At 42.9% G+C, this 16,325-nt stretch overlaps 2 protein-coding genes across 6 annotated transcripts in view; one reads left to right on the forward strand and one right to left on the reverse strand.

Moving 5' to 3' along the window:
- LOC134220092 (ras GTPase-activating protein raskol) overlaps positions 1 to 16,325 on the reverse strand; it is a 654,763-nt gene that overhangs the window by 345,324 nt on the left and 293,114 nt on the right. The gene's annotated exons all lie outside the window — the stretch shown is intronic.
- Positions 13,144 to 14,249, forward strand: LOC134225738 (uncharacterized). Its single transcript, XM_062706067.1, has 2 exons — positions 13,144 to 13,281; positions 13,350 to 14,249. Exons 1-2 carry the CDS (start codon positions 13,268 to 13,270, stop codon positions 14,134 to 14,136), a joined length of 801 nt encoding a protein of 266 aa, XP_062562051.1. The 5' UTR covers positions 13,144 to 13,267; the 3' UTR covers positions 14,137 to 14,249.

Raw genomic sequence — 16,325 nt, forward strand, 5'->3', positions numbered from 1 at the left:
AGAAGTTTCTTTACTATTTTTAGAAAAACTAATCAAAGACTAAGTGGTCTAAAATTTTTTTGGTGAAGACATATCGTTCTTATTTGCTTTTGGTACAAAAATCACCCCACTAGCCTTCATGCTTGTGGAATGTAACTTAACAAAAAACTAGATTTGAAAAGATTTTCAAGAATCGGTACTAATAAAGTATGAGTGCTAGAAAAACGCCATCCAATCCAGCATATTTGAAAATGCCAAAAAAAAATCTATTGCTTATTCAATTTTTGGCGAGTAAATATTGAATTTGCCAGATGTTTGGTCTCTTCATTAGACGTTTCCATTTCACCAGTCAAGTCTTGTAATCTAGAAAGGTTGTTATGCGTAAAAGAGGATAGTGAAAATTGTCCACAGTTAGGATTATATGTTTGATTACAATTAGGAAGTGATCTTGGGAAATGAGTTTAGTATAAGAACCATTATTCATTTTCAAAGATCCAAGTATAAAATCACTTTAAAACCACTTAAATAAAGAGAAAAAAAAAGATCCAAGTACAAAGCTGTGATCTTTTGAGCAAACTTTTTGATGCCTGTCCGTTTCAGAAGTGCTTTCTATGTTTTCACATATATGTCTCCAATTAAGCCGTTTTGACTTTCTTATTTCTCTATTATATTCAGTCAAAGTCTTTCTGTACTGTAACCAATCTTTTGTTTGTTTTGTTAGGTTGAATAATTTCCGAATACCACTAGGCCCAAAGTTGTTTGGCCGAATATATCATTTGGCCAAACAGACCATTAGGCCGAAATTCATTTGGCCGAAAGGGTCATTTGGCCGAAAGGGTTGTTTGGCCGAAAGGGTCGTTTGGCCGAAAGGGTCGTTTGGCCGAAAGGGTCGTTTGGCCGAAAGGGTCGTTTGGCCGAAAGGGTCGTTTGGCCGAAAGGGTCGTTTGGCCGAAAGGTTCGTTTGGCTGAAAGGGTCGTTTGGCTGAAAGGGCCATTAGGCCGAAAGGGTCATATGGTCAAAAAGGCCATTTGACCGAAAAAGTCATTTGGTCGAAAGCGTCATTTGGCCAAAAGGGTCGTTTGGCCGAAAGGGTCATTTGGCCGAAAGGGTCATTAGGCCGAATAGGTCATTTAAAAAGTGAGAAATTAGGAGTAAGAAGAATAACCCTTTGTGCTATACACGCATCGACCCAAAACATCTTTCCTCCATCAATCAGCGTTAGCAATAAAAACACACAAAATGGTATGCCACAACAGAATCATAACAGAATAGGTCAGGTCCGCATGGGTACGAACGATGGCCTCGGTGCAACATGCGTAAGCAGTTTGCATCGAGGCACTCGAGTACGCAGTGCGCCACATGTTTTGCTGATTGCACTTTTACTCGCTGGTGGTCGTCCGTTTGGACGACGCGCTAAGGCTCATGTTCTACCAAATAAGTTATTGCCGAAATATTGTCACCGCCGCCCCAGGCGTATATCTATCTATCTCTTTTAGGCATATGTACTTACATTGTAATAATCGATTGAAAACCCAAATATAAGGAACTTCGTTTCCAGTACCAGGACAGTCTTCTTCTGACTCCAAAGCTATGCGTTTCAATACACCTCGGTGTACACTGAAATCTCCCTTTAGCAACCTGATTCTCAGGCACTGCTAACTTCATAGGAATGGCTTAAGGTCGGGAACAAAGAAGTATCAGAAGTTTTTTATCCGAATGCATAGTCCCCGGACGGACTATGTGACCTTTCGTCGAAATGACTCTTTCGGCCAAACTGCCGCTCCACCAGAACCCATCTTTGTTAGAAAAACGTTTCTTTGTAGGACAGCTCGTATGGTAAGGCTGAATAATATCCGCTATGAGGCAGTATGCTACTTTTTCAAGTCTGATATAGCTGTCAATTTTTTCGCCTTTTGTAATTTTTAGCTTCGAATTGTACAATTCCCAGCTTGTTTTTTTAGGAATTTTGAATGATTCTTTTTGTAACATGTTGATCGCGAAATTGATGCTTTTTGAAGTCATCTTCGACATAATAATTTATTGATTGTAAGAACATGCTCTTCTATTTGCCTTTGCACATGATTTATCATCATGGGATCTATTCAATGGCCTATACTCGAGCTGATGAGTCTTTTTTGTGTTTGAATCACTTCTTGGGTTTTAGGCCTCACACTGTTCAATGCCACTTCTTCCTTTGCTTCCTAGGCTCCTGTTTCAGGTTGATTCTCCTCGTCATCGTCGTCGTTTACAGAACCTTGTTGCTTCAGCTAACAGGACGTTATTTTCTGTTTCGTTCAGTTTGTTATGTTCAGTTTCAAGTGAAAATAATTATAAAGACACTATTTTTATATGGGGCTTTAATGCTAGTGTTGCGTCTATTATTTTAACCCTTAAATGCGCAATGTTGTTTTAAAACAACAAACCGAAAATACGTTCAATATTATTGATTTCAATGGTTATTTACGTTAAAAATATTTCCGACGATTTCTAAAAAAATCGCCTTGCGCCTTTAAGGGTTAAACTGAATCAGCCATAACCAAGTATTTATCAAAAATTTAGTTCATTCTGAGCTGGGAGAAAAAAATTATTTCAAAAATCAAGATTTCGATCCTCAACTAAGACACATCGAATTTTTCACCAAAAAGTAATTTTGGATATTTGAAGTTAGAATTGTCATCTGATATATGCTATGCTACTCAAGTACTACCGGAAGCCCATACCTTAGGATCTAAAACAGTAACAGCGTCCTCATTCTAACAGATGTCAATTTCCAGCTTTGGCGCAGCTAGGCGCAATTCATCACACTAACCACCGGAAAGACAAAAAATAAATTTTACATGATTATGATACCAGATCGTTCCGAATCTTTCCCGGAAAAAGTTAATTCACAAGCTACAATCATCAAATTTGGAACTAAGCTCATTTAATTTATGTGTGAAATAAAAAAATACGAGACACGCAATTTTTTTTGTTGAGGTTTTGTCCGGGTTTCCGCTACTGAAAATGAGCTATAACAAAAAAAAATTAATCGCCGCACGACCCTAGCTTCAGGGACGCCCTCAAGACGGGTCTGGGTCATTTGGCATAAAAACATTTGGCATAATTTGAAACTGTTGAAGAGAAAGGGTTATTTAATGTATTTTTTCACATAGTTAGAGTAGATCGAGGATATGTTCTGATAGATTTAGACTGATGATAGACATCTTTTGGAAGGATGGATAAACGAAACGGCAGAACTACTTCCGAGAAAGGGACATCTGGTATCCGTCATTCACTTTTTCCAGGAAAACGCCTACACCCAAAAAAGAATATTGATTCCCCTTGCTTTGAACCCTTGATTCCGGACAAACACCTACTTTTGAAGAATGCATTAAATCCAAGATTGTCTCAATCTAAGGAAAAGCTTACTATCAAAGAAGGAACCACATCTTGCATTGCCTTACGCTGGGCCAATGCCGAAGATTGAATTCTCCATCTTATTCCAGGAAAACGCCTAAGTCCAAAGGACGAATCACATCTACCATTGTCGTATCCTGGGCAAACTTATATTTCCTTAGAAGGAATCGCTCTTACTGTTGCACAAGGGATCAAATCCACCACAGCCTTATTGCGGGCATCCTATTTCCTTAATCATGGCAAGCGCTTATTTTTTAAGAAGAAATCGCATACAATTTTGGCTTAATCCAAGCATCCATTCTAGAGAAGGGATCACTTCCACTATCGCCTTATGCCGAGCAAACGCCTTCATTAAAGAAAAGATCACATCCACCATTGGATTAATCCAGGCGAAGGCCTACTTTTATAGAATAAATCATATCCAACGTTGCCTTAATCCGGGCAAGCGTCTACTTTTAAATAAGTGATCACCAAACGCCTCCTTTTTAACAAAAGATCGCATCTACCATTGCCTTGATCCGAGCAAGCGCCTACTTAAAAAATGCATCCATCACTTCCTTAATCCAGGTAAGCGCATATTATTAAATGAAACAAACTTTTGACCCCGGGAGTTACTGCTGCCTCAGAATTGCTGGTCTAGAGCCAACGACAGCGGGTCCCAGGGCGTTGTAAACGTGGGGTAGTCTTCGGCAAGTGATTCTTTGACTAGGGGATAATAATTAATTTTAATTACCTTTATTTTGAATACGGGGTGGACGAAAATGGGCGATTTGATGAGTTGGTCGTCTCCATGATGGCGGCGGAACGCAATAGGGCTTTCTTGCTGAGAAGCACACGCTCCAGTGTACTGGCGATCGTGATTGAGCCCCACCCCACATGATTTGTTCTTGGCCAAACAATGGCGTTCACATGTTCACATCCACAGACATGTAGGCTGAGTCTTAAACGTCGAACGGTGAGGTGGGGGAGGGGGTCTGGTTGACATTGTAGCATGGTCGCATTTTCCACCAAGTAGCATACACTTTTTGGAGCTTCGGTTACAACCGATGGAGACAAGTATTGCTTAACGCCGGATTGAGCTTATATATCGGACAGACAGTCGCGAACACCGACACTGCGAGATATTGATCGACGTTGTTCACGTTGTTCATCGACGTTGGATTACTCAACCGACGAACCGATACCAACTGCCCTCTTCGCACTTTCATTCTCTCAGCATCTGCCACTCAACTTTGTGTGCGTTGTCGGTTTTCGATCGGCTGCTCATGGAGCTAACTTCAGGGTGTTGTTCATCCTGGACTGCTTCAGCGACAGCGACCACACCCAATAATTGGATGGTACCGTTAAGGACGGTAACATAAAGAAAGCATCACATTTCCCAGTGCCTTTATCCGGGCAAGGGATCATATCCACCTTTGCTCACTTTTAAAGACAGCATTACATCCACCATTGTCTTAACCCGGGCAAACGCATTCCGATATATCCTTCATTTCCCATGAGGAGATAACATTTATCATTACTTCATATTCGACTTATGCATGCTTTCTTCGAAAAGATTATGTCTTTTTTAATATTATTATGGAGCTGTGTTATATTCGGTGGTAGGTCATTTGGTATAGTCTATTTGGTATAGGTAAGTCGTTTGGCTAAACGTCGTTTGGCATAACGTTCAATAACTTGCTTTACTTTACTTATGGATCCTGTACACCTCCGGTGGTGCAAAGGGCCGACTTGAAAGATCTCCATCCTGAGCGTTGCCCGGCTATCGCTTTAAGGCTCAAGACTCCATCACAATGTTTTGAAAATTAATGACTTTATCGCTTGTTTGTAATAGTGAGGCAATCGGTACGGAAAAGTGCAGCAGCGACAAATAAATTTTGTTTACAACGGGGATGGGTGGAAATGGGGTGTTGAAAATATGCCAGCTGATGCATAATGTTTCCAGACTCGACGAAATGTTTATTTTATATCATAACACATGTTCACGGTGTATCAAATATATAGGTTTTTACCGGTTAAATTTTTTATACACCACTTGGAATGTAACAGAAGCTTACATAACATGTTTAAATATTTATTTTTGGTTTATTTGTTCAATCCGACAAACAGCAATGATTTTTTCCAATAAATAAATCTGGCAACGGTGAAGAGATGATTATTTTCTTGTGTATGCACACTTTTGTTCGCTTGTTGGCGTGGACGTGGCTGGCGTATACGTTGTATTGTTCGGATTGAATGAAGTTTCATCGCGTAAATTTTGTTCTCACCATTTCACTTATTGCGCGAGTGAATTTGGGTCTTCCGCATTTTATTGCATTTACAATACGGTCGTCAAATTTGTCCCTCACTTCGATTTTTGGACAGCAGTTTTCGACAGTTTTTGGACGTGAAGTGAATTAATCGGTAGTCAAGATTGAATAAAAAGGTGAAACTCAGTTGGTGAATATGTTTTAGGCGTGATTAAATCAAGACAAAATTTTCAAAACGACTTATCTGCTTTTGTAAACAAAGATTCAAACAACGATTTGACGAATCTGATAGCTCCCCCACGCAAAACAACACCACCAATAGGTAGGTGAAGGTTTCCGCTACCTGTTGATGGTGTTGGTTTGCGTGGGAGAACTTCCAGATTGGTCAAATCGTCGATTGAATCTTTGTTTACAAAAACAGATAAGTCGTTTTGAAAATTTTGTCAAATTTTTTTTTTTAAATCAAGGAAACAGTGGAAAAAGATCAAGTGAAAAACCAAGTGCGTGTGTATGTGTTTGCTCCGAATGTTCGGAGTTAGTATGCGTTCGATAAAAATGCGAATGTCGGTCTAGGAAAAAAGCAGTTTTCAGCGTTTTTCCAGCAATTCCTCAGTAATTGTTAGTTTGGATAAGTGAAAAATTAATATGAAAATGTAATGAATATGCAATGTTTGAGGTAAGTCGGCAAATAGCCCCAAAATATTAAATTTAGTTCAAAACTTTATTAGTATTAGTGCGGATTCCAATAAAATCATCGTCATCATCGGATTGATTACGGTTTATAGAGCCTTAACCTGTTGCCAGGTAAGATTTCGGTCGACTTCTTTTATTTCTTTATTTAGGCTTCGCCGCCATGAGCCTCTGGGTCTGCCTCTGCTGCGATGTCCCGCTGGGTTCCAGTCTAATGCTTGTTTACAGATTTCGTTTCCGCCCCTACGTAGAGTGTGGTCGACCTAGCCCCACTTCCGATCTCGAATTTCTGTTGCTATCGGCCTCTGGTGACAACGACGATGGAGCTCGTTGTTTGAGATCCAGTTGTGAGGCCACCAGGCCCGAATTATATACCGCAGGCATCTGTTAATGAACACCTGCAGCCGTTGAGTGTTCTCCACTGATACACACCATGTTTTGCTAGCGTATAACAGCACAGATTTCACGTTAGAGTTGAAAATTCGTATTTTGGTGCGTTCACTTATCTGCCTGTTTTTCCAGATATTTCTTAAACTCGCAAAGGCAGCCCTTGCTTTCTTTATCCGTGCGCCTATGTCGATCTTGGTACCGCCGTCTGACGCCATTTGGCTACCAAGATATTGGAAGCTTCCAACATTCTCCACTGGTTGTCCGGCTACTGTGAAGCTGGAAGGAGTCACCGTGTTTACATCCGACGATTTGGTTTTGTTGACGTTGATGACTAAACCTGCCGAGGAGGAGCGCTCGGCAAGGTCATTAACGGTCAATAACGGTAACGGTAAATAAGTCAAACTACAAAAGACGGAAACTCGAATAGTAAAAATTAAAGTCCTCTAGATCAAAAACTATTTTAATAGTTATTTCTGCAGGATAATCATCTCTTTAAAAACACACTTTGTCTTGCATAAGTCTGAAAAGTATAGGTATGAATTTTCCCGGTATATGACAAAGGAAGATACGATTCCTTTTTTCAAATAATGCATTTGCCCGGCATTACACAAGAGATTATTCTCAATGATTTATTCTCAATGTATGCATTTATTTAGTTAAAGAAAAGGGAAAATATAATTCCTTCTTTCAAAGGATGCATTTACTCGGCAAATGGCAAGAGAGGATATGATTCACAGTGTTGGTTCATCGGCGGTTTAAATCATGCAAGGGTCAAATCCCATCAGAATCATGGCCCAGAGAATCGTTTTGCATCATTGCAAGATTTTTACGTGTTCTTCGTTGTTGATTGTATTGAATTAACTTTTTGCGCTTAAAATAAAAGGTCCAGCAGAAGGCAAAAGAGGATATAGTTCCCTCTTTCAATTCAAGAATTTGCTCAGTTCAATGCCAGGAAAGATATGATCTCTTCTTTTGAAGAATGTGTCTCCCAGCAGACGGCAAAAGAAGATATGGTTCCTTCATTTAAAGAATGCATTTGCCCAACAGAAGTCAAAAGAGGTATGTGTCCTTCTTCCAATTCAGTCATTTGCTTGGTTTAAGGCATTATATGATCCCTTCTTGCAGAGGATGCATTTGCCCGACTTGACGGTAAGAGACGATATGTTTCCTTCTTTCAATTTAGGAATTTGTTCGGTTTAAAGAAAGGGAAGTAATAATTCTTTTACTTCGAATGATGCATTTACACAACAGAAGCAAGAGAAGTCCTTCGTTCAATTCAAGCATTTGCTCGGTTTAATACAATGGGAGATATTATCCCTTCTTTAAAAAGATACATTTGCTACGTTTTCGCCAAGCGAAAATATAATCCAAATGTATCCCACTCAAAAATCATGCATGTTTCCACTCTTTGATTCTATATTTTAAAGCATGCATCAGTCCTATCTAGGAAGAGAACATATGGACTAATACAGCGTTTCTCAAACTAACGAAATATATCCGTGAAACTTTCCAATTCAAATTTAATTTATACATCAAGCTTCCTATACGACTTTGAGGTCATTCGGACGATTTCGAGCCTATTGAGCCTTCGAGCATCTTGAAGGGAGAATTCTGAGCATCATAGAAGAAAGCATGTGCATTTCGAAAGGACGCTTACAAGCTGCTTGAAAAAATAATTCCGAGCCTCTTGAAAGCAGGCTTCCGAGACTCTTGAAGGAAGGCCTCCAAGTCTATTAAAAAAGGCTCTGGAAAAGAGGCTTTCAATATCCTTGAAACAGGAATTCCAAGCCTTTTGAAGGAAAGCTTTCTAACCTCTTGAATGGAGGATTCCGGGCCTCTTGAAAGGAGGCTTCCGGGCCTCTTGAAAGGAGGCTTCCGGGCCTCTTGAAAGGAGGCTTCCGGGCCTCTTGAAAGGAGGCTTCCGGGCCTCTTGAAAGGAGGCTTCCGGGCCTCTTGAAAGGAGGCTTCCGGGCCTCTTGAAAGGAGGCTTCTGGGCCTCTTGAAAGGAGGCTTCCGGGCCTCTTGAAAGGAGGCTTCCGGGCCTCTTGAAAGGAGGCTTCCGGGCCTCTTGAAAGGAGGCTTCCAGGCCTCTTGAAAGGAGGCTTCCAGGCCTCTTGAAAGGAGGCTTCCAGGCCTCCTGGCCTCTTGAAAGGAGGCTTCCGGGCCTCTTGAAAGGAGGCTTCCGGGCCTCTTGAAAGGAGGCTTCCGGGCCTCTTGAAAGGAGGCTTCCGGGCTTCTTGAAAGGAGGCTTCCGGGCCTCTTGAAAGGATGCTTCCGGGCCTCTTGAAAGGAGGCTTCCTGGCCTCTTGAATGGAGGCTTCCGGGCCTCTTGAAAGGAGGCTTCGGGCCTCTTGAAAGGAGGCTTCTGGCCTCTTGAAAGGAGGCTTCGGGCCTCTTGAATGGAGGCCTCCTGGCCTCTTGAAAGGAGGCTTCCGGGCCTCTTGAAAAGAGGCTTTTGGGCCTCTTGAGAGGAGGTTTTTGGGCCTCTTGAGAGGAGGCTTCCGGGCCTCTTGAAAGGAGGCTTCCTGGCCTCTTGAAAGGAGGCTTCCTGGCCTCTTGAAAGGAGGCTTCCGGGCCTCTTGAAAGGAGGCTTCTGGGCCTCTTGAAAGGAGGCTTCCGGGCCTCTTGAAAGGAGGCTTCCGGGCCTCTTGAAAGGAGGCTTCCGGGCCTCTTGAAAGGAGGCTTCCGGGCCTCTTGAAAGGAGGCTTCCGGGCCTCTTGAAAGGAGGCTTCGGGCCTCTTGAAAGGAGGCTTCTGGGCCTCTTGAAAGGAGGCTTCCGGGCCTCTTGAAAGGAGGCTTCCGGGCCTCTTGAAAGGAGGCTTCTGGCCTCTTGAAAGGAGGCTTCCGGGCCTCTTGAAAGGAGGCTTCCTGGCCTCTTGAAAGGAGGCCTGGGCCTCTTGAAAGGAGGCTTCCGGGCCTCTTGAAAGGAGGCTTCCGGGCCTCTTGAAAGGAGGCTTCCGGGCCTCTTGAAAGGAGGCCTGGGCCTCTTGAAAGGAGGCTTCCGGGCCTCTTGAAAGGAGGCTTCCGGGCCTCTTGAAAGGAGGCTTCCTGGCCTCTTGAAAGGAGGCTTCGGGCCTCTTGAAAGGAGGCTTCCGGGCCTCTTGAAAGGAGGCTTCCGGGCCTCTTGAAAGGAGGCTTCCGGGCCTCTTGAAAGGAGGCTTCTGGCCTCTTGAAAGGAGGCTTCCGGGCCTCTTGAAAGGAAGCTTCCGGGCCTCTTGAAAGGAGTCTTCCGGGGCTCTTGAAAAAAGGCTTCCGGACCTCTAAAAAGGAGGCTCCTGGCCTCTTGAAAGGAGGCTTCCTGAGCCTTTGAAAGGAGGCTTCCTGGGCTTTTGAAAGGAGGCTTCAGGGCCTCTTGAAAGGAGGCTCTGGCCTCTTGAAAGGAGGCTTCGGGCCTCTTGAAAGGAGGCTTCCGGGCCTCTTGAAAGGAGGCTTCAGGGCCTCTTGAAAGGAGGCTTCTGAGCCTTTGAAAGGAGGCTTCCTGAGCCTTTCGAAAGAAGGTTTCCGAGCCTATTGAAAAGAGGCTTCTGGGGCTTTTGGAAAGAGGCTTCTGGGCCTCTTGAAAGGAGGCTTCTGCCTCTTGAAAGGAGGCTTCCAGCCTCTTGAAAGGAGGCTTCTGAGCCTCTTGAAAGGAGGCTTCCGGGCCTCTTGAAAGGAGGCTTCTGGCCTCTTGAAAGGAGGCTTCTGGCCTCTTGAAAGGAGGCTTCCGGGCCTCTTGAAAGGAGGCTTCCTGGCCTCTTGAAAGGAGGCTTCCGGGCCTCTTGAAAGGAGGCTTCCGGGCCTCTTGAAAGGAGGCTTCCGGGCCTCTTGAAAGGAGGCTTCCGGGCCTCTTGAAAGGAGGCTTCTGAGCCTTTTGAAAGGAGGCTTCTGAGCCTTTTGAAAGGAGGCTTCTGAGCCTCTTGAAAGGAGGCTTCTGAGCCTCTTGAAAGGAGGCTTCCAGCCTTTTGAAAGGAGGCTTCCAGGGCTTTTGAAAGGAGGCTTCTGAGGCCTCTTGAAAGGAGGCTTCGGGCATCTTGAAAGGAGGCTTCTGTGCCTCTTGAAAGGAGGCTTCTGGGCCTCTTGAAAGGAGGCTTCTGAGCCTCTTGAAAGGAGGCTTCTGGGCCTCTTGAAAGGAGGCTTCTGGGCCTCTTGAAAGGAGGCTTCTGGGCCTCTTGAAAGGAGGCTTCTGGGCCTCTTGAAAGGAGGCTTCTGAGCCTCTTGAAAGGAGGCTTCCGGGCCTCTTGAAAGGAGGCTTCCGGGCCTCTTGAAAGGAGGCTTCCGGGCCTCTTGAAAGGAGGCTTCCCGGGGCCTCTTGAAAGGAGGCTTCGGGCCTCTTGAAAGGAGGCTTCCGGGCCTCTTGAAAGGAGGCTTCGGGCCTCTTGAAAGGAGGCTTCCTGGCCTCTTGAAAGGAGGCTTCCGGGCCTCTTGAAAGGAGGCTTCCGGGCCTCTTGAAAGGAGGCTTCCGGGCCTCTTGAAAGGAGGCTTCCGGGCCTTTGAAAGGAGGCTTCCAAGCCTTTTGAAAGGAGGCTTCTGAGCCTCTTGAAAGGAGGCTCTGAGCCTCTTGAAAGGAGGCTTTGAGGCCTCTTGAAAGGAGGCTTTCAGGCCTCTTGAAAGGAGGCTTCCAGCCTCTTGCATGGAGGCTTCTGTGCCTCTTGCATGGAGGCTTCTGAGCCTCTTGAAATGAGGCTTCCGGGCCTCTTGGAAGGAGGCTTCCGGGCCTCTTCAAAGGAGGCCTCCTGGGCCTCTTGAAAGGAGGCTTCTGGGCCTCTTGAAAGGAGGCTTCCGGGCCTCTTGAAAGGAGGCTTCCGGGCCTCTTGAAAGGAGGCTTCCGGGCCTCTTGAAAGGAGGCTTCCGGGCCTCTTGAAAGGAGGCTTCCGGGCCTCTTGAAAGGAGGCTTCCGGGCCTCTTGAAAGGAGGCTTCCGGGCCTCTTGAAAGGAGGCTTCCGGGCCTCTTGAAAGGAGGCTTCCGGGCCTCTTGAAAGGAGGCTTCCGGGCCTCTTGAAAGGAGGCTTCCGGGCCTCTTGAAAGAAGGCTTCCGGGCCTCTTGAAAGGAGGCTTCCGGGCCTCTTGAAAGGAGGCTTCCGGGCCTCTTGAAAGGAGGCTTCCGGGCCTCTTGAAAGGAGGCTTCCGGGCCTCTTGAAACGAGGCTTACGACCTGCTCGAAAGAAGGCTCCCGAGAGGCTTGGAAGAAGGCTTTTGCAACGAAGCTACTGAGCTTTTTATAGACTTTCATCAACTGGTCGCCATGTATATTATGTACAATACAAAGATTTGAAATAAAAAATATCATAATTATCAAAGATCATAATAAGCATTTATTGGAATTGTAATACGCGCGCCATTACGCATTTTTGTCCGGGGTACCACTGGGGCCAGCCAAGGTACTCCCAGGGGTACATGTACCCCAGGTTGAGAACCGCTAGCCTAATGGAAGTCCTGGAGTTCCATAAGGCTTTGTACAAATAGACTCAGCTTGGCAAATAGAAGTAATGTCTGCATGTATGAGCGTTTCTTAAAAAAGGGAGAAATGGGCAAGTTTTTTGGCAAACCCTTACTTTAAAAACAAAACTAACCAGCAATGTTAAATTAATTCAATGCTGATTTATCTTGCTGGTAGGTGTGTCAGCATTTCAAATGTTCCCGTTTTTACAGGAAGCTTCTTTATTCTTAATTAGCTGACCCGTCGAGCTTCGTTTCGCCTAAAATTAATTAGTTAGCTCAAACATCTATTTTATATTTAGAATGTTATTTTTAATGGTTGCTCTGCTATTCGATTTCGTTTGGTAGAGTAAACGTAGTGTATTGTGTGCGTAGTGTATTGTGTGAGGAAGATACACTTTTCCTCTGGCCCAGTGAGAGTTTCCCGAGTTCTTAGTGTTTTCTTGATTTTAAAAAGCTCAAATCTGTCCAGCTGTGTTATTTACTCAATACTGTAGATTGTTGAACCTGAGTTTGTAATCCACCGATCGTGAGTTATCAGGAAATTATAAAAATATTGCATTAGTAAATCTGTAAGTAGCCATTGTGAAACTATTTATTTTCTCGGAGTGAATCTTTGCGAGAGTTTTCCTTCTGGCAGAAGTGTGTATCCATGTGTTTAGTTGTTTCGACGAACAAATCCGTTAATGTGTTAGTTCAGATTAACAGTGACTTCTGCGATATTGATACCACTGACCGTCACATTGAACCTGTTCTTAACCACAAGAATAATAAGTTCATAGTAACAGCCGTGATGTATTATTTGTAATATCTATCAGTGATATGCTGTTCTCTATACGCGTTTACGCTTAATTCTCTTATTATCCATCGCATTGACAAACCACGAAAACATTTCTGCATGTACACCCCTGATCGAGTTTCATCGATTTCTCACACTCCTATTGTGTGCTGCAAATTGATGTATATGTGTTTGAGCACATAGGTAAAATGTATCTACCCCTACCATTATCATTATCGTTTCATCTTTGTTCCAAAGCAGTGCATTGCCTTGTTAAATCGGATTTATCATAGACATATTTTATACTACGGATACTGGTAGTATAATTTCCAAAGTGTTTCTTTTCTATCTTTATTTGTCGGATCAATTATGTCCCGCTCACGGTAAGCTACCATATCTGCGATATAAACGTGAACCGTGATGTATTTTAAATATTTCTAAACGTTTTCAGTGCCGACTTGCCTGCAGCATGCTCAAAGCCTTCTAAAGATGGCGAAAAACCGCATGAATCCGGTATCGACTCTATTAACATGGATGTCGGTGGTGAATATGAATCGTCTATCGCTGCAAACGCAGTGAACGTAACGGCTCCATGTGACAACCTTAACCCTACTGGTTCAAAAAGACGACGTTCTGGTGATGTGTGTCAGAAAATGAAGCTGAACCAGGAACTCGCTCGTGTCGGTCAGGATTCTGACACTCCAAAAACTAAGTTCGCTTTGGTAAGCCGTACTCGTGAATTAACTTCGGAAGACCTGAATGAACTTCTTTGTCAGCTGTATCCGAGGCTGGACAAAATACTTCATGCAAATTTCATCCCAAAATTCTGCGGGCGCGGTATTTCGTCTGGTAGAATTTGGTTTGAATGCATGGATATGGAATCTCGCTGTTGGATGGAAAAGCAGGTCAAGGAGATTTCCAATGCATGGTCGAGAGGAAGTTTCGATGTAGTGGAATGGGTTCCAGCTCCTCCACTACAACGCGTCTGTGTCTCGATTCCATGGTTAGTAGACGAGCGTACTCCTGCGCAACTCGTTATATCGCGATTGGATAGCCTGAATCCTCATCTTGGAGTTAAACGCTGGACTTTATTCAAGGCGGCGAAGCCCTGGGAGGGGAAGAGGTTATTCATTTTTGGCCTCGATGATGAGGCTCTAGATCTCTTGGAACACAATGAATTTGAACTGTTCTATGCTTTCAACAAACTTACGGCTTTTAAATATACTAATAGAAAGTAATTAAAGCATGCTTCTAACTAGTGTTACGTTTTATATTTGCACTACAATGCATACTACAATGAAGAATTAAAATGGACTTTGTAATGCAATCATGTAAAATAAAATCTTGCATATCCTGCATAGCACGTATTTTGTTATTTTCAACTTGAAAAAAATGAACAATCCGCACAAAGCGTGACTCCTTGAAGCGTTTTTTTTACAAAAAAAAATATTTATTTAATTTATTCACACTTGTGTATTGACTTTATCTTTCTATCATTTTTGATGGTTTCTCTTATAGTGATTTCTGCTCAGGTAAATGATGAAAAAATGGAGATTTAGCACAAAGGGCCCGTCTGTGTTGGCCTATGTGCTTTGGGCGTCAAACGTTCACTCCACCCTTACTGATACCTGATACCTGATGCTGATTTATCTTGCTGGTAGGTGTGTCAGCATTTCAAATGTTCCCGTTTTTACAGGAAGCTTCTTTATTCTTAATTAGCTGACCCGTCGAGCTTCGTTTCGCCTAAAATTAATTAGTTAGCTCAAACATCTATTTTATATTTAGAATGTTATTTTTAATGGTTGCTCTGCTATTCGATTTCGTTTGGTAGAGTAAACGTCAAAACTTCTTTTTTTCCACATTTGCTTGATTAATTTTCGAGTTATGCAAAAAATCAGAGATTTACTTGTTTAACCTTTATACCAAATGACCTTATGCCAAATAACCCACTCCCCCTCGAGACCGAGTTCCTTTAGGACGCGCAAAGGATTACGGCAAGGTGAACGGCAAGCCGCCAGACATTCTAAATACTCACGCTCCTCTAATGTGGACGTGTACTATACACATGTGGAAGTATTGGCTTGAGAAATGGATTGCGAGTGATTTGACTATGCGTCCAATTTGGAAATCTCGAGCTCGTTCAATAGCCTCTAGGATGCGAAGGCCGATGGAGGTCCTTCGTAGCTTAGTTGGTTAAAGCACCAGTCTAGCGTACTGTAGAGTCATGGGTTCGAGTCCCATCGAAGGGAAAGTGGTTACCTCCAATACATTTTCCAAATCAATATTTTCCACATAACGTACATATTCACATATGAGTTTTCATAACATTGTAAATTAACGTCCCAGTCGGGTGGTTTAATCCCCGCAAATAGGCAATTAACTTTGATTGAACTGAAGGTGAATGTCTTTCGTGAGATATGATTTCCAATGGGTCCGAAGCTATTTGAAGACATTACATTATGGCGCGTAGCTTCGAGAAGACGGAGGAAACCTTCAAAAGGAAATCTAAGTGTTTCCAAAAGATGTATAGCTATGGACAGTGGCACAGAGCTGGATGAAGGCAACGTACGTTTATGTACTACACAAGACATGCTGGCCTTAGTTTAAAATTGAAAAAAGTTTGGTCTTGAGAATTTTGAACATACACTAATCGGGTTTTCAATCAAATGACTGAATCAGTAAAATTTGGTAAATGGGGTAAAGTACAAATTCTGAAAATAGAGTAGATTTCGTAATGCTAATATGTAGAATTATATAAGTGGGATAAATTGGTAAAACTCAGCAAATTTTTGATAGAATGATAGAATTTAAATCAAACGATAAATGATTCAATTTGAATATATCAGGAACAGTTGAAAGTAAAATTAAAATAAACATAAAATGTCTTTACATTCACACGATATACATTCTGAAGCAATTATCGTCAACGTATACAACAAACTGAGATTAGGTTCCATAAGATTGAAAGTAGGCAAATAATAGCTGTTGACATTTTTTGCGCTGCAAGGAAGATTATAAGTCGCATGTCATCTCACAATCCATAGGAAAGGCAGCGGAATAAATGCTTCTACTCTATCTGTATATTGTATTAAATATGTTAACATTCGTGACGCGACGTCATTCAGCGTTTCTCCGTCACTGATAATTTTAAAAAACATTCCTCTCGAATATTATGTTTGCCCCCAGCAAATATAATACGGATCATAAAATACTGGTGTCAACTAATGTCATCGATAGACAATCAACAAAATATTTCGCTATCGGCCAAAAACGTGTAACTGCGAACTACAGCAGCTGACTAGTCCGTACTAACATCATATACGATCACATGAAGGGTTATTGTTCCTACTTCAGTCCAGTAAATTAGAGCAATTAAAACTCATCGCCTTCATTTACGGTCAAACTCGGCAAAACTTCACAAACTCAC

The sequence above is a fragment of the Armigeres subalbatus genome, chromosome 3 (assembly GCF_024139115.2).
Source record: "Armigeres subalbatus isolate Guangzhou_Male chromosome 3, GZ_Asu_2, whole genome shotgun sequence".
In the NCBI taxonomy this organism is placed as follows: domain Eukaryota; kingdom Metazoa; phylum Arthropoda; class Insecta; order Diptera; family Culicidae; genus Armigeres; species Armigeres subalbatus.